Raw genomic sequence first — 24,051 nt, 5'->3', positions numbered from 1 at the left:
GTTTCTGTGTCCTGTATTACCCTACACCTATAAATAATAAAAAAAGAGACTGATAACAGTAGCTTTATGTAAGTAAGCTTAGAAACCACGCTCAGATAAGTGCTTTTGACCTAAATCTTGTAGTGCCTCAATCTGACATATAACCCCACAACTGTGAAATTCTGTATGAGATTTAGCAGTTTGAAGCTGCCAACTGACCCAGCCATAAAGCAACCAGAGATAAGGATTTAAGTTATGATATGATACAATTAGACATTCACCTTCTATTTATTTCAGTATTTAACCTAGTTAAAAGTTGCAAGCTTTTTATTAAAATGTAAATGTTAGTTTGCCAGATATATATAGGTGACTAACCAACAAATAAAAATAAGAAATGGATCCCATAAATTAGACTCTACTGAATAAAAAGACTGGTTATATAAAAACGGTAAACAGGAGATGCTTCTGTAAAACTCTTCTAGAGAGGCAAAGATAAAGGATGGTTCTACCACACAAAATAATCAGATACCAAATAGCTGTTCAGAAACAGCACACCTAAGGAGTACTTTAATCAAACATTTAGGTTACCTGCCAAAAGGACCATGATCTCTTCAAAATGCAATGCGGATTAAAGTGTTATCTAACACAAGCAGAAAACTAACCTTGGAGTGGAAGTTCGAAATATGTTCATCATAATTTTCATGTCTTTGGACAGAGAAACCAGCTTTTTCAGCTAGATTGCAAAACTGGTTTAAAGTATTCCCTCTGAGTGGAGCAAATACCATTGCTTTCCCCTAGAACATTAAAAAGAGAATTTACACATTTTTAAAATTGGAAGGGAACCAGATATAACATACCCTGAGTAATCTTTTAATATATTCCTGCTGAAAAAGTAATTTTTCCCTGGGAAAAGCATTTATATACTATTCATAAATCTAACTGTTCAGAATGTGCATGATTTCTCTGATTAAAGGACTGCAAAATAGAAGGCCGCAAATAAACATTTTAATCTGAAAATGGCCAATTGCAATAAGTTTGATCCTTTTCACACAATACCTGTTACTCTATGTTATTTAAATAAAACACAGAAAAATCATTTATCACATACATACATTGCAAAATCCATCTGTTTGATTGCACTGGCAAAATCCATCTGTTTGATTGCAAGGCATCATACAAACACCGGGATTGATTTTCCTCTCTCTTATATCTGGTTAAATTAGGAATTACAACAGTGTAAAACCAGCAGAAGTTAGAGGAGAATCAGACTCAATCTTTGTATAAAAATATGTACTTTACATCACCTGTGCACCTCAACAATTTGGCCCAATATCTGCAAATCATATTTCAAACACAGCTTACTGTTCATACAGAGAGACAAGATCGGTGAGGTAATATCTTTAATTGGACCAACTTTTGTGGGTGAAAGCAGCAAACTTTCAAGCTTATATAGAGCTCTTTTTCAGGTCTTGGAAAGGACCTCTAGTCCCCAGGACCTTTCCCAGACCTGAAGAAGAGCTCTGTGTAAGCTCAAGAGCTTGATCCAATTAAAAATATTACCTCACTCACTTTATCTTTAATATCGTAGACCAACAAGGCTACAACAAAACTGCCAACAAAAATGTTCATGCACAGAAATGTTGAATCATTCAAGACGATCTGGCCATTTTTTATGTCCGGGCAATACGAGAAGGTCCATTAACTAAATTTTTGTTCATCCTTTTGTATGAAGAGAACACACAAGACTTTACTCTGATGTGATGGATTTTAGATACTCTTCCTCCGCCCCCACAGCAACACTAAATTTTAGTCCAGAGGCTATGACACTTGCTAAAGCATCTCTTGAAATCTTGCTTGCAAAATTAATTCAGATTGGCTCAATATGAATTCTGTCACATGGAATGAAAACTGGCTGAATCACTCTAAACAAATGTTAACATTAAACAACAATGTATTGAATTGAAAGAAGCTATTTAGTTGGGTGCCACAAGGTTCAGTGGTAGGTCCTGTTTTATTTAACATTGATACTAATGGGAGGTTAAAGAGCATGTTAATGAAATTCACAGTTGATGCTAAATTGAGAGGTGGGTGCAGTAATCACCAAGGAGACAACGAAATAATAAATGGAGATCTAGATAAGTCAGAAAAATGAACAGGACATAACAAATTGATAGTCAGCTTGAGAAATGTATGCTAGTTATGTCTGGGGGAAAAAGTGGTCAGAACAATTCAAGAGAATGGAAAGATCCTGGAAAGCTGTAACACTGAAAGATACTTAATGGTGATAGTGGACATCAAATTAGATATGTGCTTGCAGTGTAATGTGGCTCATGTAACTTTGAGATGTATAAACACATATTCAGAGACAGCACATCATGGAAATGAAGGTTCTATCTATCTAGATAGCTAAAGTACCTATGTGGCACCTCACATTCTCTAATGTATTTATCCTCTAACACCCTAAGGTATTCCCATTTTACAGAGGGGGGAACTGAAGCACAGAGAGCCGAGGTGACCTGCCCAAAGTCACACATGAAGTCTGTGGCAAAGCAGGGACTTGACTTCAGGTCTCCTATGGACTAGGCTAGTGCCCTAGCCCCTGGACTATTCTTCCTCTCTTTCTACAACTGTAGGCAACCCTGATACTGGATTTTGTTCTGGGAACCACATTATCAGAAACTCGAAGGAGGGTGTAGTGGTGGTGAGGGGAACAGCTGGAGGGACTGATAAATAGTTAGCTAGGCTATGTGACAACTAAGATGAACAAGAACGAGGTCTACAAATATTTAAAGGGTGTAAATACTAAGGAGGGAATTATTTAGCATGGTATGTTAAGACATAAGTAAGAATAAGGGGATGAAATTAGGAAAAGGAATGTTTAGGTCAGATATCAAGGAAGCATCCTCACAGTGAGGTCTACAAAACAGTAAATAGTCTCCTAAATTAAGGAGTGACTGCCCCAACTCTAGAGAGAGTTCATATTAGATCTGACAGTGCACTAGAAAATGTACTGTAAGGAATAATCCTCAATCAGCAAACAGATGGGCAAGTAGACCTAAGAAGTCTTTTGACACTTTTTCTATTATTCCATGACTAATAATAAGGTGTAACTGGGTGCAGAGAAAGTCAGTGGAATTGCCCCGGCAAAGTTTAGGTCAGAATATGAGCCCAGATTGTGAAGTAAAACATTAAACAAAAGGAAATGCACAATCAGAGTGAAATGTGCCAAACCTTCCTAACATTTTAGCATCACACGACCCTCTTCAATGTCACACATCTAAATAGCCTTCTCTTAAGGGGGGTCTTCAACTGAAGATCTTCCCACCCTGATAATGCTCCATGTTACAGAAGACAGGGACACCCTTTGGAACTTCTTATCTTCTTGAGGTCCTTCACCATTGGGGTACTGTTTGCAAAGCACTTCCTCCACTCAGGGTCTGAGCCTGCTGACCGCAGAACACGCTAGCTGGCACATGGAAAGAAATGCGGAACCTCTTGTATGGAGGATTGGCCAGAGCCAGGCCCCAACATACTGTTTCCCTCAGCCCACACTCCAGCAATTTTTATGAGAATGCAATACTCACACAATAATGTTATCAGTACAGTTTAAAATTAGACTCAGCATTCTATGAAGACATTCCTTTCACATTCTATGTCGACTAATCCCTTTCAAATTAAATCCAAAAAAAACATATTAGAATGAACATACTAGAACTAAACACCATATTAAAAACCTATCTGAATTGGGTTGAAAAGTTGTACCATACATTAAAACTTCAAAAATGTGAATGACATTTTATCTAAATCATGGTACATTTGACTTTTCAGGCCAAAGCTTCCCCTGGTGTAAATCAGGATAGCTCAATTGATTTCAATGCGTCTATCCCAATTTACTCTAGCTGAGCATCTGGTCCTTAACTGATAAATGCTACAACAAATCATTGATTAGGATTATAACTAGAATAATCCCTTCAAAACAAATAGGTATTGTGGTTAATTGCTTTGTTAGACCAATAACAACTTTGTTCTTTGGTCTATTAAAAGGACACTACAATCTTGAAATCTAGGCAACTTAAAAAAATGGGTTAAAAAGTAGCTTCAGATGAAATGACCTGAGCCGTCCTGCTAATTTAAAAAAAAAAAAAAAAAGTTTTTCTCTCTGCTGTTCCTAAACAAAAACAACAATGGGAATTCACTGATCATATAGGGGAAAAAGGGAAATTGGTTAGGTGCAAAGACCCCAATTCAAGAAGTGAGTTTAAAGTGAAGCACTTGCTTACATGTTTTCCTAAATTAGGATCAAAGTGCTAGCAAATGCAAGAAGTGAAAAATTGAAAAAATACTTCCGCCTCTCTAATCTCTTTCAGTTATAATGATTTTAGGTGTTACTGTAATGCAAGCAGATAAAAACAAGACAGAAGTGTGATTTTCAAGATGACTGTCCCTGTAACTAATTACTGGTTTATTTGTCACTAGTTATTAAGGTTCCAAGCCTGCCTGCTCTGTTCAGGCAGAACCTTACACTGACATAGAGTTCCATGGACTTCACTGGGACTCCACAGGAACAGACCATTGCTGGATCAGAGCCTAAATAACTGCAATGTTATAAAGGACATTTACAAGTCAATAAATGTTCTGACAGTAAAATTAAAAACATATTTCAATGCAAGCAAAAAAAAAGTGGTAAAATAAAGCCATTTATTGGCATTAAATTTAAACCTATCAATTCAAAAGAAATTTGCCAACATAAAAACTGAGAGCCTACGGGCTAGTCTACACTGCAAACTAACATCAGCAAAGCTATATCTCTTGTGAGCGAAAAATCCACACCCCTGAGAGATGCAACTATGCAGACCTAACCCCTGGTGTAGACAGTGCAAGGTCAATGGAAGAATTCTTCCCTTGAGCTAGCTATCATTGTCTGGGGAGGTGGACTACAGCCACTGTAGCATTTTAAGTATAGACATATCCTAATTCTCAGTCACACAGTGACCACTTTACACTGCTCTGGCACAGCTAAAGGGCTTTAAAGTGAGTGTAAATGTAATTTATGGCCACTTTACACTGCCAGAGTAGTGCAAAGTGACCTTAGTGTAAAGAAGAATTATGCCCTGAGCTAATTCATTTACATTCACAGTGTTTTTAGATATAACCAGGGGGTTTGAAATTGTGCAGTAAGTTGTGGTTAGTTTCTGAAGTAAAATATCATAAATTCTACAAGATTCCTGAATTCTTAACAATTCTGCAGCAATGCAGTTTCTTTGGCTTTTCAATATTGTAGCACCCATAAATCTGTAGCTTTTCTTGGTGTACCCTACTTATACCCAAGCCCTCTAAATCAGACTTTGAAAGACAACCTGTTGGTTGCAGTTTAAAGATAGTATTTAAGTATGAATAATGCCAGTTTACATTACATCCTTGGCTTCCAGTGCCTGACATCTGTGTTGCTAAGGAATTGGTGTCACACAGCCACTTGTGAAGTATTCTATTATCAGTGAGAAGTTGTTTATAAAATATGTAGCATTGCTGTATGGAACGCAATTTGCTGATCAAACTCCTTCTCAAATTTGTTTCTGGTTTTCCCTCTGCTACAATGTACAGAATGTCCTTCTTATAACTGAATTCCAACAGCAAGGAAATAATTTATTGTATAATTATTATGTGCCCTTGTGCCTTATCTATGACTCTTCATTGTAGTTTCTCATTTCCAAATAGACAAAAGGGACTACCATCTGGATCCAAGTATGGGAAAGGATTTTTGTGAGAGTTTATGGTTTATGTTAGTCTATATGGTTTATCATCCAAAAACTATGGATTTTTTTTAAACATTCTCCTTCCCACCCCATGGAATCTGCTGGTATTTCTTGACAATATTAAAGTTGTCCCAGAATGCATCATTCTGTGAATGATTGATACCATGAATCTTCTAATATAAGTATTATCAAAGAATGAGGGATCTTGGGATGTGTTTAATGAACCAGGAAGTGCCAGGGGATTTCATAAATGGAGGGAAAATAATTTTTCTAAAAGGTAAATTAGGATTTATTGCTTATGCTGAATTCCCCCTCCAGTCAGCTTAATAGGGATACCCATATTTTGTGCTTACCTCAATTTTCATTTTAGCTTTATTGTCCATTATTCTCCCTGAAGTCCTTTATTAAAAGTTATAGAAGGAATGATGTGATGATACATGGCTTAACATACAACATGAAACTCTTGCATCTCTGATTTGTGCTGCTGGTTCACCTGGACACTATTAAAGATGGTTCTTATTTTCCATGTTGATGTAATTCTGGCTTGAGTCTTTATCAGCTTGGCCACACATAAACTTTTAAGTATACGGTGGTTTTCTTGGTTGAAACAGACTAATTAATTTAAGGGACTTAAGAGAAAGGGTAATACTGAACTTAAAGAAAATCTGTGAAATTCCATGGTAGCTAGTGCATAAGACTTATATTTTAGGGCTACAATACTGATGAAAGAATTTTAGGGCTACAGTACTGATGAAACTACATATTTTAGGGCTATTATAACTGATGAAAGAATTAATTGTTCATTTTGTTTTTCTTTTCATGTAAATAACATTGTTTAGAATGATGACTAAGTCAAGCATGTAAGCACATGCTTCTGTTCTTCCCTATGCAGCATGTGTAAAAGTCCCATTGGCTCAAAGGAATTTGAGATTTCACGTTTAAGTGCTTTGCTGAACAGGAATGGGGTTAAGTACATGCTTAAATGCTTTGCTGAACTGGACCCATCATGAGTTAAACCTCACAACATCCCTTTGAGGTAAGTAGTGTTATCCCCATGTTATACATAGGAAACTGAGACACAAAGAGAGAGGTTAAGGGATACACTGTGACCAGAACCTAGGGAAGCAGGGGAAAAAGAGCTCCTGCCCCTTACTTTGTACACCCATGCAGGGACCAGACACTAAGGCTAGCAATGCTAGCTTCCCCGGAAGGGGAAGGGAGAGGACAAAGCAATGGTCCTTCCATGCCACCAACAGATCTGGCCTCACTAGGTAGGGAGTGCTCATATTACAGCCAGTCCAATGGTTTCACTGTGATCACATTCCTCCTTTGCTCCTGGACACACAGCCCCACTGGTTTATATGCAGTACAACGATTTAGTCCTAAGTGACTTGCTCTAGGCCACTGAGGAAGTCTGTGACAAAGCCAAGAATAGGACCCCAGTCACTCTTAGACGTGAATGGGATTACTTATGCGACTAAAATTATTCGCTTTCTTATGTCTTATCAGGTTTTTGTCTATGTGTCTATTTTTTAATAGAAGAAATTGTTTGTAATATGAAAAAATAAGCAGAATAGAGTTTTTAAAATACAGTTTAGAAAAAGCCTTGTTCACATGCATTGGTTTTCATGTTAAAATGGGAGGTTTCTCTTATGGAAGATTAGCACGTTAAATGCAAGCAGTTAGATCATGTTTTGAATGCCTATGGAAAGCATTCACCATATATATTTTAAATTGTAGAATTGAGGCTTTTAATTCTTGAGATTAAAGTTTATTTTAAGTATATGCATATTAATTCCTCCTTTTGATTCTACGTCTTCATAGTTTAGTATAACAGTCTGGTAGACTAAGCTTTTATATAGACAGAGCAATTTCCTCACCCACATAAATAAATGTAGAAATGTGTGTAGCATTTCATACAGTGCTTCGCTTTAATTTTCCCTAACATTTATAATATGTAAATACATGGCTTATTTCATGAAGAAAACAAGTTGTGTGCTATAGATATATTTAAGGGTTTTATTCATTTAATATAAACAGAAATGAAAAGAAAAATGTTCCTTCACAATAAATATATACACAGTGGCAAAGGTTACTCTTGAAGGGATTATAAATGACAGAAGCTAACATAAAAACTTTCAATATTATACTTTTACTTTAATATGAAGACATTGTTATCAAAGGAAAATACTCAAGAAACGCTTTGATAAAAATAATCTCATGCTATCTTTGAAGCGGTTTCATTTATTTTACTACCCACTGTGTTCCTTATCAGAAGGCCAAGTATAAGAAGTTTCCTAGTTTATGATTAGGAAAGAATCTGATAGATTAGAAGACTCAATTGAAGTTGGACATAATAAGTATTAAAGTATTACATGACATTAATCCTGCCATTTCATTACTCCCTCAATCATTGTGCACAGACTAATTATTCTGAAGCCAGTGTTCAGGAGAAAATAGAAACATACTTACACTGGGTTGGAGTAATCTCTTTATTGCATCAACAAGGCTAGCTCTGTACTGGTCCAGAAACAGGCTGACATTGAGAAGAGAACAGAATCCAGATTAAAATGGGTTTTCAATTTTAATGATACTAATGCAGATAAATACAAGGCTAATTACGTATGTTTACACAATACTGAAAAGGAGGAACTGAGATCTAAATTGCCTTCCAATTCATGTACTTTTTAATAGAAAACAAACAAACAAAACTGAAGCTTGCAATAAATGTTATCTAAAGCTAAAGCCAAAATATTGGCATGAAAGAGTTCTTTATGTGACAGGAATTCACTGATCATATACGCTTGTCTTTTAATAGCTAGGATATCAGAAATCAGGATCAATATACTGTAATGCAAGGTTAGCATTTCACATGCTCTTTTGTATAGAAAGGTCTGACTACCAAGTAGAGGGTTGGTTTGTTTTTTAAGTTTACTTTACATTGCATTTAGTGTCCTACTCATGGGTTTTCCCCCTTTTCTTTTAAAATATTTATAGTCAGTTTATTTAATTTATTTATTTATGCTACAGTAGCTTCTAGAGGCCAGGGCCCCATTGTGACAGGGACTGTTCAAATAGAGCAAAGAGAGTCAGTGCAGAATTGTCATATCTCAAGACTGGAGTCTTCTATTTACCCACAGAATGGGTACAGCAAAGACAGCTTCCCCAAAAGGTGCTACCAATGTGCTTCAGCACTGTTCTGGAGGGACTACCCCTAAAGCTGAGAGGTACTTCATTCTGCATGCCCGTTAATTCATTAGCATATGTGTTGAGACAGCCAAAAAGGGTGCCAATCACTCATATTGGATATCTGTAGATAGCTGTGTATTAGAGATGAACTGAGACTGCAAGTGCAATTCCCATGGCCCATGAATGGCCATCAGATGGTAATGCTTTTCAGTAATTACTACCCTGGCCTGCATTCATATCAGTGACCTAGATATGAAAGGCTCCTATCTAAAGAACTGTGTCAAGCAGGTCACAGAAATGTTATTTTTTTCCTCACAATTTCAACAATTTCTACTAATTTCAGTAACTTCACTGAAGTTCCATCCAACTCCCTGCAGGAGGAAATGGTTACAACAGTTGAAAAATTAGAGCGGGTGCAGGAAAGATAATAAAAGATGATGGCACTGTACTCAGACACCATCTCTGACCCCATACTCTGTCCACAATCCCAGAATAGCTAGATATTTCTGCTAAAATTATCAATAATAACATAGTTAATAATGTTGACATTAAATCATTATTAGGTTTCAGAGTCAACACCCCATTGCGATGAAGGGGAGCAGTTCACAAAGCTTTCAGAGCCATTACTTCTGTGTCTGGAGATACAGGCAGACAGTCCTGAATCAGTTCACATATGAAGAGTTTTCTTCAAACTCTCAGCACTAGGAACTTTGGCCATAACTTTCACATCTGTTATGTACCTACATAAAAGTGGACTGATTTCTAGAAGTGCCAAGCATTCTGAAAATCAGGTTATATTAGTATTTGGGTGCCTTATTTAGAGGAAGGATAGAGCGGAATTATGATCCAGTGATTAGGGACCTGGGAATGAGACCTGGGTTCAATTCGCTGCTGTGCCCCAGTCTTTCTATGTGACCTTGGGAAAGTTACAAAGTGTACATCTACACTGGAATAAAAGACCCACAGCACAGCTGTAGCTGGCCTGGGTCAGCTGATTCAGGCTCACAGGCTTGGACTGCAGGGCTAAAAATTGCTGTGTAGACTTTAGGGCTTGGGCTGGAGCCCAAGCTCTGGGACCTTCCCCCCCCTGCTTATGGGATCCAGAGCCAGAATGTCTACACAGAATCCAGCCCGAGCCAGAATGTCTACCCAGCAATTTTACAGTCCCATGAGCTGGCGTAAGCTGAACCAGGCTAGCCATAGCTATTTAATTACTGTGTAGACAAAAACTTAGGGAGTTAAATACCTTTGAGAACCTGAACCTTTGTCTCTCTGTGCCACATCTGTAAAACTTCCGTACTTTACAGGGGTGTTGTGAGGATAAATACATTAAAGATTATGAGGTGCCCAGATACTACTGTAATGGGGACCATATAAGTAGTTTAGATACCTTAGGCCTTCAATTTCTAATATTGTCCTTTTTAAAAAATGAAAGCTTAAATTCTGCAGAAATAGAGCTGCGGGCAGTAGTGAAATTCAGAACAATGCCTGAGGCTGAGCATCTGAGAAGTGACAAAACTATCAATTCCCGTTACCAATCCCCGCAGCCATTAGCCCCACTCTTAAAGGTTTTATTAGAATTCAGTAGAGGAGATACAGTAAATTAAGAATTCACTGTTTGGCTGAGAGGCTGAAGAGTGTGTTCCTGATTCAATGAGTAAAGTATGGTTCAGTCAGACTACACTGGGGTTGGGCCTGCATGGCAAGCTCCAGAATTTTACAGAATTTGTGGGATGCCTCTAGAATTGCTTGTCAGAGGCATGAAAGCTTGTACACTATTTTGAAGCCATAAAAGCACCACCAAGAGAAACAAAGCTTTTAAAGCTTCAGAAGTAGCCATGTGAGTTTTCTTCACTGAGTGAATCCAAAATTGCACCTATGAACATTGCAACTGCTGGGGATGGAATGAGGGAGACAATTCCCTCTCCCTCACACTATCCTGTTTGTGGTCATTCTGTCTGGCATTAGGACTAGTACATTAGGACTAGTACATTTCCAGTGACTGGAGGTGAGCGGCAGGGTGAGTGGCGAGGGAGTAAGGAGGCGAGCGGTGAGCCAGCAGCAGAGGAGGGTGGGAAGGGTCTGGTTGCGAGCAAGGGAGTGAGGAGGCGAGCAGGGATGGAGTGAGGTGGCAGGAGGCAAGCAGGGGTGGAGTGAGGAGGCGGGGGAAGGAGGAGGCCAGTGGCAGGGTGAGTGGCAAGGGAGTAAGGAGGCGAGTGGTGAGCCAGCAGCAGAGGAGGGTGGGAAGGGTCTGGTTGCAAGCGAGGGAGTGAGGAGGTGAGCAGGGGTGGAGTGAGGAGGCAAGCAGGGGTGGAGTGAGGAGGCGGGGGGAGGAGGAGGCAAGCGGTGGGGTAAGTGGCGGGGGAGTAAGGAAGGTGAGTGGCGAGCCAGCAGCAGGATGACAAGGTGGGTGGGGGTCTGGCTGCGAGCAGGGGAGTGAGGACATGAGCAGTGAGCCACCCAGTGACTGGGGCTTCTGCTGGTGGGCAGGAGGGTGTCTGTGGCAGGGGAGTGAGGAGGCGAGCAGCAGGTGGGGGGTAAGAGGAGGCAAGCGGTGCGTGGGGGACTGAGGAGGGATCCAGAGGTGAGCAGCAGGAGAGGGGGTGAGTGGCGGACGCATGGGCAGTGGGTGGAGCCCCCCTTTGGGGAGGCTAGCCCCTGACTCCACCCCTTCTGCCCCCACTCTCCACCCCCAGCAGCCAGAGCCCCGAGATCTTCTGTCCCCCCCATGTGACTGGAGCCAGAAGCCCACTGCCCTGAGTGCCCCCCCCTTTGGCCGGAGAAACCCCAGGCTGGCTGAAGTCCCGAGACCCCCCCGTCCCTTCCACACCTGCCCAGAGGAGCCCCAGGCTGGACAAAGCCCAGAGTGCCTGCCCCCCTCAGCCAGAGAAGCTCCAGTCCATCCAAAGCCCCGAGCCCCATCACCTGCCTGGAGAAGCCCGGGCCCAGCCCCAGCCATGCCTCCCCTCCCCAGACCCAAGCCACCCAGATACGGTTTTCATTATTGTTTGGACTTCTATTATGTCAAAGCATTTTTAAATTTACTTCAGAATTGTTGTACAGACAACCGCTTTTACCAAAAAAAGCAAAAGACAAGAACTGTGCAAAGCACCTTATTTGTGTTTCTATTCTGTTAGATCCAGTAAAGAGTAGAAATAACTGTGCATTATTTTTATTATTGAGTCTGCAAAAAAAAACCCAAAACCTTACATAAATAAATTACAATGATTTGGATGTATATATGTGCATATTACTTTATTAACTTTAGGAAAAATAAATAATTTTAGGAAAAAGTGTCAGTGTGGCGCATTCTGCCACCAAAAAAATTCAGAGAACCCCTGAATTAAGTGATATGCTGGTCTATTGCACTTGTCTTTCATTTCTGGAAACTGCACTTCAAATTTGGCTTAGCTCATCAGTGGTTTGATAGTCTTCTTAACCAAGCTCCTAATCAATTTTTGTCCACAAAACAAAATGCCTCAGATTTCTGTAATAGGAAGTCTCTGATAGCAGAGACCCAGGATAGGAACACAAGCATTTTACAGGTCAGGACAGAAGTGTTTGGTCCAAGCAGTAAAGAAGCTGGAGTAGGGTTACTGGCTCTTAGCCAGTGTGGTTATTATATTACATCTATATGGAATTATAGGCCACCTTTGTCAGCTCCATCTTTTCTTTTTCTTTTTTTAAAACAACTCTTTTTTTCTGAACGTTTTCCTTTTAAGAAAACCTACCATTAAAACAAGAAAAAATGCTTACACAAAAACTGTGTGGAAGTAATGGTAAGCTACAACAAAGAAAAACAGTAAAGAATTCTCAGCTAGGTAAAGGCTGATACGGTTTATCCCATCTTTTTGGGTCTTAGTATTACTAGTGCCTCTGAACAGTGGGCATATGTTTATATTTTATAGGCTATCAGGTCAACTCTCTTTTCCTTTAGCATATGCAGCAAAAGCTAAGTACAATGGGATAGTTTACAAATGGTACTTCAGACATGACTTGCAATCATTTGCAGCACCTAATGTACAGAGTCATTTATCTTTTTGCGCCGCTTCAACTGTAGAGCTGTCATACTCTGAAAAACATTCATTAGGTAAAAAAATTCTTATTTCCACACCATCAGATTTCACTGCAATTGAAATGCATGTACAAAGGTAATCTTAAAATGAACAATGACACGTTACTCTAAACTCAAGGACAGAGATCTTACTGCATTCCGGTAGAAAGGAATTCTTATATTAAATACAGTATAGTACACGCCAATGTCATGAAGTCAATCAGTAATTGGAGCTCAATCCTGCATTCCCAGTGAATCACAACCCTCAGTGACTTCAGGGGGAAATTTGGCAGTGAAAGGAATGTGGATTTGGGCCCCTAGGCTTCCATCATGCAAATACTTATGCATGTGCCTAGACACAGGAATAGTCTCACTGATTTTGATGGGACTACCGATATGCTTAGTCTGAACCTATAGTCCAATCATAGCTGTTTACAACAGAAAATTGAAAGGCCAACGATTTTTCCCTTTACCCCAACGTCAACCTCACCCTCCCCAAGTTTCTCTTTGACATTTAATTAAAAAAAATAACATCACATTCATTTTTTCTTAATCAGGAAAATAATATATCCTGTATTTTCAGTAAGTCCAGAAACCTGGGGCACTCAAGAACCGAAGAAGAGTCTTCTTTGTGGCCTGTACAGGGTGGACCCGTCTCTTTCTCTCTCCTCTATTCTATTCAATCTCACTTTTACAATTCCTGTGCCTGCATTTATTGCACCCCACGACATGTGCCACTGAAAGTCCTGTGGGCTGAGAAGTCCCCTTCTCCCCCACAAGAGCCTGAGATTAGGGACACAAGAGTAAAATACTCCAGTAAACTGATGTTTTTTCAAGAGCATCTTTATCACAGATATGGCCTCTCCAATATTTTTCCCCTTATTTTTATCTCAAAGGTGACATTTTGCAAATTATTTGGAACTGCTGAACCATGAAACTATTTTTATTGTCAAAACCCTGAATGGTTAACTAACTTGCTTTCACAGTTTGCCTCTTATTTATTTTATAATCAAGTTGGGCTACTAAATGTAGCTGTGAACTAATAGGCTGTCTGTTCAGGGAAATAACTTATTTTCCACCCCTGCACAGAAGGTTTATGAATGTTTGAATGTAAATATATGAATATATGAATGATTTAAGAATATAAACAAATTGCTGCTTGTTGTAATCATGTATATTTTTATTTGAACCTCAGTGTGGGTTTGGAATGAATAGAGCTTGTTTTCATGTAAATGGGATCAAGCAGTACCACTGGTTAGCTATTCAGAGAACCAGACATAGATTTTATCCATGTACCTAATATTTGAACTCAGATTTTTACTTTATATTTCTCTATTCTAATCCCAGATTTTATCGACTGACAGTGACCTATGTGATAGGTCTAAATGCAATCTATTCTATCTATTTTTATCACTGCATACTTTAGGTGTCACCTGAAGAACTCTATGGAAAGTGATTTCTTTTCGTCTGGAATGGCAGCCCCAAAACTCAGAAAACTAAAATAACTCCAGCAATTCTGAAGTGATTCTTTACTTTGGGAGAGAAAAACATGAAAATAAAAAGATGATATTTTGATAAATGTATTCTACATTTTTTTAACTAACTCTGGTAACATATTGGGTAAATTATTAGTTTCTGTTATTGAATCAATGATTTTTAAAAAGTGAGAAATGTTACAGTGATTTCATGCTTATTAAAGAATGGGTGTATATTTGCATTTTGGCACTAGGAGCACTAAATATAAAGGTAATTTGTGTATAAAAATCTGTATTTTAAATGAACCCTCATGTAGCTATTTATTAAAAATCTATAAATATTTATTCACTTACCTGTATCTTAAATGCTTCAAAATGAATGTACAAAACCCAGAGATTGAACATGCATTAGGATTTTATCTGTCATGTATGATCCTTTGTTTCCTAATGAAAGTACACTATTTCCAAACAGGCTGGGTGGAGTATTAGGCAAGAATATTAATGAAAAAATGACTTAAGTCTGGCTCCCTCTGCTATTCTCCCCAGTACAAATAGGATGACATGGTGTGAGTATCAAGAATACAAGAGATGGCACAGCCAGGTTGTTTTGATATTTGTGTGAAGAACAAATTTAACTCTAAATCTCTTGGCAAGACCTTGCTTCACCCACATAATCTGGAGAACATCCATATGCGAGCCTTGTCTAAGCCTCCGAGAAGACTACTGCCCTCCTGCTCATGTCCGCCAGCACTCTGATCTGACTTTCATACTTAATCTGATCTAATCCTGCCCAGCATTAACTTCATCTGTGCAATGAAACCTGGAGTATCCAGTCTAATATTTGGTGAGGAAGGCATTTACTAAATTACTTGCTGAAATCATATGGTGTTGTTTAGCTCCTTATTTTAATCAGATGATGCATCTCTGAGGCACATTATCAGCGATTAGTTAGAAACCCATCTCTGTCCTTTTTGGGAACAAAGAACTTTTATGAAATTAAATGCTAAGGGAAAGGAAGCACTGTTGCATTCAGTGCAAGCCAAGAAATAGGTAGCCATAAAGGACGAAAGATGAATAAATACTCTTTACCCCTTATTAAAGAAAATCAATATTTTTTCTGAAACCCCCCTCAACAATTTTCTTTAAAAAAAACAAAAGCAATGCCCCACCACCAAACATAGTGAAAATGTTTCTGAGAAGCCAATTTAAAAGTGCATTGTTTAGAAAGACAATAAACAGTTTCTTCCACCCCTCCACCCCTTTTCCTTTTAATTATTTCTTAGTAAGAGTCAGAAATCTGCTGAATTCAACTATGCTGTGAAGTCATTATGTTCAGAATTTGGACTCTTACAATAATTACATGCCTCAGAATAGAAACATTTTTATTCTGTTACGGCAATCTAAAGAATCAAAAACAAATATGAATTATGTAAGGAAGGATTTCTTTTAAAATTATCTTCCCCCTTTTTAACTGAAACTTGCACCTACATTTTCTAGCTTTCTTCATTTATAATTAAGAATGCACTGTTTTGAAAGTGGGCATGCAGTCACTCAGAGGACAGGATGAATCTGCACCGTCAATATAAAAAATTGGTCTGTGTCCACAGCCAAATCTATTGATATATTTAAATAGAATCTATATTAGAATTTAACATGAAACCATTCAGTCACAAATTAAGTATTGTGCTCTAATTTGTACTAAGCATTCTCTTATTATTAACAATATTTACCTGTGTAATAATGTGACCATCATTTTCAGTGTATGCTTATCAATACTGTTGTTGAATTGATTTAAGAAACAGAATGTGATGCAAAAAGATTTTGAAAATCTTTTTCCTCTGCAAAGATTTTCTGAGGAGCAAAATATTCATCCCCTTATATCAATAGTCAGATCTTTCCTAAGAAGTAAGCTAATTGAGCTGTTTGTGTTGATAAACTCCCTTTTCTCCAGACTGTTCCTCACTGAGCCATAATTATTTGCAATTTGCCTAAGTCGTCCATTTACTGATACGTCAAGCATGAAACAGAGGCAATTCCAGAAAATGGAAATGCTTCTCAAAATCAATCTTTGGGAAATAATGTGGTAGAAGTTACTGTGTGATAGAAGACTACCTTATAACTGTCACATGGAGATGAATATTAATTTGTTGAGGTTAAGGTGGCTTTGTGCTTCATTTGTTGACTTTGCTTAGCCATCAGCAAGCAACGCAGTACAATTACTCCAGCAAAGCTATTTTTTCTAAGATGAGTTTTATGATTTTTATGTACTTACCAGTCAGCACACATAACAATGTCAAAATGTCCTTCCAGTTGAGAGACATCTGTCTCATTATCCCATCGTAAAACGCTAGAGGAAAAAAAAGATTAAAAAAATTAGACTTACATTTTTCGTCTTTGGATTTTTTTAAAGCATTAACATTATTGTTATGTGGTATATAAAATTGTTTTTTAAAGTATATACACATCATTTTAAAAGGAAGATACAAAAATACTGAAACATGCTTGAATATTATACATCTTCTTTAGTTCTGAAATCTTGAAGCTGAAGAACTATATCTTTATTCAAACATAAAGGCAGTCTATACAGCTTCTCATTACTGGATCACCAAAAAATAGTATATTCTGAACCAGAGCCACTGGAATGGTTGTGTATGTTTTGGCCCTTAACACCTGTGTATCATGTAGTTAAATCAAAGCATTGTTGATCTGACTGCAATACAAAATCGCAAAATAAATGTAGTGAATTCAAGGATCTCTGTTGTGTCTGGCAGACAAGTCTCATTGATGAAGTGAGCATTCTCCTGGGCTTGAGAGAGAAAGGAGGGGGAGAAAGAATGCCAAGCTTAACTTCAATGCCAGCTATGTTGCCTTAGGCAAGCTTAAAAACACACCAGTACTGACTCTGTCAACACCTATTCTCTCATAGGTGATAAGTTATTTAATTCTAAGACATTTAATAATAGCCAAAAATGCACATATGTTCAAAGTTCTGTTTTGTTTATGAAGGCGGCTGTATTGTGTGGCTGTCATGAAGAATTTCGGCACTTTGCTCCCAATTAAAATCTGTAATTAGCATTGGAATTTGTGAAACATTTATAATAACATTACCCTATGCAAAGATTCAAAGCTCTCTCTCTCTCTTTTTATACAGACTCTGTTCCCCTTTTTTTCATTTTCTGGTTATTCATGAAAGAAAGGAGATAAACATTTATGGGGAAAACACCTGGGGTGGGGGCTGAAGGAGGCAACCAGGGTCTATTCTGATTATGTCCATTTGTACATACTTATCTGTTTTTTATGGGTCTTGACCAAACAGACCCCTCAGTTTTCTAGCAGCTCTATTCTACTTCTGGTCAAAAGCCATTTCCATTCACACACTACTCCTGATATTTAAATGAGAATCAGTCACAGGCCCGCTGACCGGGGGGGGGGGCAATTTAAAAGAGCCATGGCAATTTAAAAGAGCCCGGGGGCCCCCTTCTCCTGATGGCAGCGCAGCGGGGCTAACCCTGCCCTCACTCCGCGCCGTTCCTGGAAGTGGCCAGCACATCCCTGGGCCTGTGGCCCCTGGGGAGGGGGTCTCCACATGTTGTCCCCACCCTGAGTGCCGACTCCACAGTTCCCATTGGCCAGGAACTGCGGCCAATGGGAGCTGCGGGGGCGGTGCCCCACCTAGGAGCCACTGCCAGAGGGGTGTACCGGGCACTTTCGGGAGTCGCCCGAGGTAAGCGCTAACTCCCTGACCCCCCTCCTGCATCCCAAGCCCCTGCTCCAGCCTAGACCCCAAACCCCGCACCCAAACTCCCTGCCAGAGCCAGAACCCCCTCCCACACCCAAACTCTCTCCCAGAGTCTGCACCCCACACACCCTCCCACACCCCAACCCCCTACCCCAGCCTGGTGAAAGTGAGTGAGGGTGGGGGAGAGCGAGCAATGGAGGGGAGGACATGGAGTGAGCAGGGGGCAGGTGCTCAGAGAAGGGGCGGACAAAGGCGTGGCCTCAAGGAAGGGGCGGGGCAAGGGTCTTTCAGTTTGCACAATTAGAGAGTTGGCAACCCTACTGGGTGGGCACGTGGAAGCCCTGGCCGTGCTGGAAAAGCGCGCCCAGCAGCACAGCCAGCAGCTTGCTGGGCACCAGCCAGCACAAGCATAGCACTGCGCAAATGTCAGGCAGACCGCGTCCGCTCAGGCTCGGCTTGTGCATGCCTGGGGGGCCCACGGACTGTTCTGCCCTGGGGCCTGGAATTGCTCTCAGCGGGCCTGAATCAGTGATAATATGTTCACTGAAAACCAGTCCCCTGTATATATAAGAAAAGGGGGGTACATGGCCTATGTAATGCAAAAAATGGGAGCCTGCAAAACAAAGAATTATAGTACTACAGCCTAAGCACACACAAATATTCCTTCCATTAGGGTGACCATATTTCCTAAAGGGGAAAAGGGACACCGTGTGAGGCTGGCCTGAGTCCCTTCTCCCCCTGTGGGTTTGGGGCCACGCGGGGCTGACATCGCTGCTTGCCCCCCGCATGCTCCTGTGCACCACACCCCATTTTTTTTCCACAGACGTGGGCATTTGTGTTGTAGGAGCAAATGGGACAAAAGCCCCACTTTTGCCCCCAAAAAGTCAAAGGATGGCCGGGACAGGGCTTAAAAAAGGGACTGTCTGGGCCACAAAATGGGACATTTGGTCACCCTACCTACAATACAAAGAATTACAGTACTACAACATAAGCATGCACACGCATGCACGCACATACACACATACACACACGCAAATGACAATGAGATATAAAACTTTATAAAATGGAAATTACGAAAGGAGAAATCTGATTGGCTGGCAAAGCTTCTGCCTATGTTGGTATCAGCGTAACTGAACAGATCAGAACTCATTAGCCAATTTACCCTCCTGGAACTTATTGTGCCAAACCAAGGGGGGGGGGGGGAAGAGTTGGTTAATTTATTATTTCCCCCTCAAATTGAACGTCGTACAGATTTTACAAACCTAGGTGGCTTTGCAAACTGGCACTTTGAGTACTCAGCAGACAGCCAGTAGTGAAAAGTGACAAAAGAGAGTTCTCACTCCCAGTTGCTGGATGCCTGCTGGCTACCAGCGGCTTTTTCAACCCTGTTTCCGTGGAAACTTAGGTTAGAATGGCGAAAAATAAGGTAAAGGTAAGTTTTGTGGGTTTTTTAGCTCTCACTTAATTTTGAAACTCCTGAAACAGAACTGGAAATTCATAGATGAATGCTGAGTCTTAAAGGCCATGTTTAGTTCTAATTGCCACACAAAGAGTGATCAGATCAGACCAAAAAAGGGTTTGGAAATTTTTTTAACCCTCACACTTTGTGCCTTATATGAACTGTACTGAAGGCACAGATGCCTTCCCCTGAGAATGGCTCTCCCACATTTACTGCCTGTTGAGCACACAGAATGCAAACATCTGATCTAGCCCTAAAGAGTCAGAAGAATTTTAGGGACAAATTATCTAAGTTTGGCACCTGCAAAATTTGCACATCCACCCCTACTGCAAGCACAAACAGGCATTTGCATGGTTAAATGACAGCTCAGAAACCCTGGTGCTGAACAAATAATTAGCTGGAGAAGTTCCCGTTGGCATGATTAAGTGAGATACTCACAGGCTCAAGATTTCCAAGTTCATCTCAGGCACTAACCTTCTAATGAGCAAGGGAACATCTTTATCAATGATTCTTCACCTCTGTGCCAGAGCTGAGGGAATTGGAGGCAGGCTAAAGGAAGGAGCCATTGTTTCTGCACTTAAGGGATACAAGTGACTAAGAAACCATCATAGAAAGTACAAAGGGGCAGCACCGTGAGATTGGAATATACCAGACTAAATGAACTTTTTTTAGAAGTGTCCTTATCTTAAAAGTACCGCCATGTTAAATACTGTGCTATAAAGAAGCTTTTAAAGCTGTGAGTCAGCCATCTTGACTGCACTCTTAAGAAGATGGAAGTCCTCTGAACATTTTTGAAATTTTAAAATGTGTTCAGTATAAATAATCTTTTTGTGCAAATTTACAGCTATGAAATGCTATATTTTAGTGTGTAAAAAGAACAAAGGAATGGTTTTTAGTCACCAATTATTGGAGACGGTCCCAAGCCACAATATTTGGATCTATATTTGGGCACCCAAAAGTTTGGAATTACATCCAGAGGAATAGTTTGGCTTCATTTCTACACATTACCCTCGGTGATACTGTTCTTTCAAATATCTGACAGCCATAGTCTCTCTCTACCCTTTTCAAAGTAGCCATCTTGGATGAGAAGAGAGCACAGGAGGAAGGAGTTCCCAGGAGAGTTTCTGAAACTTTAAAATGTTGGCTTACACTTTGTTTGTTATTCCAGTAAAATCAAAGCTTTGAAAGCTACAAAAAGCTCTATAGACCTTGTGAGGGGAAACTTCAAGATGGCAAGAGCTGAATATTTTGTAAGATTAGGAAAGTATGTTTTCCATGAGGTTCTTTTTGAGTAAGCCATATCCAAATAGACTTTTTCACTAAAAATAAAACCTTTGCAGCTCAAGGCAGTATAAGGGAAATCCTTTCTAATGTAACTAAGTCAGGTGACTATAAATAGGCACCACTTAAAAAATTCAGGTTTAGGTTCCCGCAATTAAAATAAATTAAGCAAGCTTTGGTGAAAACACATCTGAACCCCATTTTAAAAAGGGGGGTGGATTTTTCTGTTTTGTTTTGTTTTTGTTTAGGTCACTATATAACAAAAAACATTTTAACTGTTTTTCTCTTTTTTAAAAAAGTGGGGGGAGAGCGGGGGGTTTGGAAGGCTGTGGGTGGTTTGGTTCATATCCAGACCAAGCTGATAGTAGATGATATGGTCTATATCAAATTAGCTTGACCAGTTCCCAGAGCAAAAGTAGCCACATCCAAACCCATTACTGTAATTAGCAACCTTGATGGCAGTCCCAGCAAAGACGACAAGGACTGAATGAGCCATGTAGAATGAACTATCCTCTCACCCACAAATATGGCTTTTCCAGATCAGGAATGAAGCATAGTAAAACAGTATGAGGAAATGCACGCTGCTGTTTCAATCTCCTTTGCTGTCAATCCACCACCACTCAAAAGCAATAGATTCACACACAAAAATTAAAAGAATCAAACCATTTTCATATTTTATTTCTCTTTTCTCTTTTGAATTGGCAGCTAATCCAGAGAATGTGATTTGTGTCAAGTAAGTAGAACTGTGATAAAAACATCAGGAAAAGGACAAATGAGAGAACAAGGACTAGAAGGGCATCCTTTCTTTAAGCACCACCAAAGCCCATGAAAATGTTTCCTTCCATTTCAAAGAGGCAAATCAAAGATGGCAAATGCTGCAAGGAGAGGTATAGTAGACAAAGATCCATCTTCTCCACATAGTTGTCATTTCTTGGAAAATAAGCTACAGATTAAGATATGTTTTAGCAGATTCTGTTATTTTGGGTGTGTTTGCATTATCTCATTTCTGTGACTCAGTGGTTGTCTTCCTAATGTGTCCACATAGATAATTTTCACTGACAGAACAAGATAAGTAGATTCATCACAAAAGTTATGTATGCCTCCAATTTCCCCTGAGCGGTTCTGGCAAAGGCTGATGCAGGTTCTAGTAGACACAAAGTTAGTGCTGTAGTAGTCACACACAGAGAAAGTGAGAGCATAAAATCAGACAGGAACAACAATGGTGCAAGAGATGCAAATGATGTGGTTGACTTGCTTAAAATAAAAAACAAAATCTTGTTTCACATGGCATCTGAGCAACAACATTTGGGGTTCCTCTCTCCCTACTTTTTTTAGTAAGTGAATTTAGGTTTTAGTTTATGAAAACTATTAGCTTTTGTGTGTGCAAGTATGTATAAAAGATTGTGTAAGGCAGTGTGGGTGACTGCATGTGTGAGTGCAAACAAGCATGATTCTAGTCATTAACACATTATCATGCAGGAAGGCCAGCTTGTTTCCCCTCAGTGTTCAGTCCATACTCCTCAGTTCTGCATAAATAAGCCAAGAGGCTGGACAGCAATTTGGGCTTCCCTTGATAAAAGTTGTTATTTTAAAACCGGAGGACACAATTGCTTGCCTCCTTCATTCCTGTGGTTCTGAGTAAAACTCTTAGGACTATATTTTCAAAATGATACTGGCAAATTATTTTGTCTGGGGATATTGGGTGATATTCAGTCTTCTGCAGAGGACCAGCACAGGGCCAATGGTCACTGTAATCCCACTTGGGTCCTATTTTGGGAATTAAAAAGTGCTTAGGTCTTGTACTTGTTCTCCACATGGGATGAACTTCATCAATGATGAGTACTGTGCCTGAGAAAATAATTAATTCTCAACATTACCCCCCTCTTCCCCCCCCCCAAAAAATTAATGAGACAGCATTGTTCCAGTGTGCACTTTTGTCTTTGTTTTGATGTAACCTGCTGTGACTGTAGGCATTCTGGCAATAGATTAACTATAAAGAAACAATGAAAAACATCAGAACTTTTAGGAGGGGCTGGCTGGTGCTGAGACTACCTGTACAACATATTCTAATAAAGTTCAGATGGAGAGGAGAGATACAGTTAAATTAAGCCATTGCTACAATTTTTAGCACCAAATTTTCCAAACTGGCTGACTAAATTTGTGCACACGTCAGCTGCATATCAAAATGCACATCTGTTTAAGTAAGAGGCCATTTGGAATATAAATATCCCATTTCTAAGATACAATTCTCCATTTTGCATGCACAAATGTTCCACACTTGATGTGCATTTCATTTAAAAAAAAATAAAAGAACAATGTATATATGTCTATAAATATTACAAACAGAACCCTTTTGTTAAAACAATGACAATGGAGTTGCAAAGTCAAGCAATAAGGAATTAGGAAATGTCAGAATTAAGGTTGTCTATGCAACCTTAATTTGTTCCCCCTGTGCATATGTATTATGATACAGTCTTTACTTACATGTTCACTATTTCCACAGGACCCCTGCTTCATGCAGTGCACAGGATGGATGGTGCTTACATTCTTAAATTCTAATTCAAACCAGTATTATATAATAAAATACATTTCAAAACACAGGATGGCACAGGCACAGTGTTACTGATGAGATCAGTGTATAAAGAGTTCACATAAATGGATTTAGAGGAGAAAATTGAAGGAAAGGAAGGAAGGCAGGCATTTGCCAGATGGGAAATAGGAGGTATTCCATGAACAAGGGGAAGAATGAAAGATAAAAAACTGAGAGCAGAAAAGATATGAAGGGAAGAGTAAGCAGAGGTAGGCCCATAAGGAATGAGAGGGGAGGAGGCGATGGCAAGAGAGGCATATGTGGGTGAGAAGTTTCCTAGATTTTAAGAGTAGAAGGGACCACAGTGATCATCATAGAATCAGAGAATATCAGGGTTGGAAGGGACCTCAGGAGGTCATCTAGTCCAATCCCCTGCTCAAAGCAAGACCAATCCCCAACTAAATCATCCCAGCCAGGGCTTTGTCAAGCCTGACCTTAAAAATCTCTAAGGAAGCAGATTCAACCACCTCCCTAGGTAACCCATTCCAGTGCTTCACCACCTTCCTACTGAAAAAGTTTTTCCTAAGATCCA

General features: G+C 39.6%; 1 protein-coding gene across 1 annotated transcript in view; it reads right to left on the bottom strand.

Annotated features, from left to right (window-relative positions):
* Positions 1-24,051, bottom strand: part of CAMKMT (calmodulin-lysine N-methyltransferase) — a 336,083-nt gene that overhangs the window by 8,054 nt on the left and 303,978 nt on the right. Inside the window, exons 8-10 of the mRNA XM_075127144.1 lie at positions 16,723-16,797; positions 8,205-8,268; positions 642-773 (exon numbers count right to left, since the gene is read on the bottom strand). Coding sequence (XP_074983245.1) covers positions 642-773; positions 8,205-8,268; positions 16,723-16,797 — 271 coding nt within the window. The remainder of the gene's footprint in view (positions 1-641; positions 774-8,204; positions 8,269-16,722; positions 16,798-24,051) is intronic.

The sequence above is a fragment of the Caretta caretta genome, chromosome 3, assembly GCF_965140235.1.
Source record: "Caretta caretta isolate rCarCar2 chromosome 3, rCarCar1.hap1, whole genome shotgun sequence".
Lineage (NCBI taxonomy): Eukaryota > Metazoa > Chordata > Testudines > Cheloniidae > Caretta > Caretta caretta.
The sequence above is the reverse complement of the archived record's forward strand: the minus strand, read 5'-3'. Positions and strand labels throughout refer to the sequence as shown.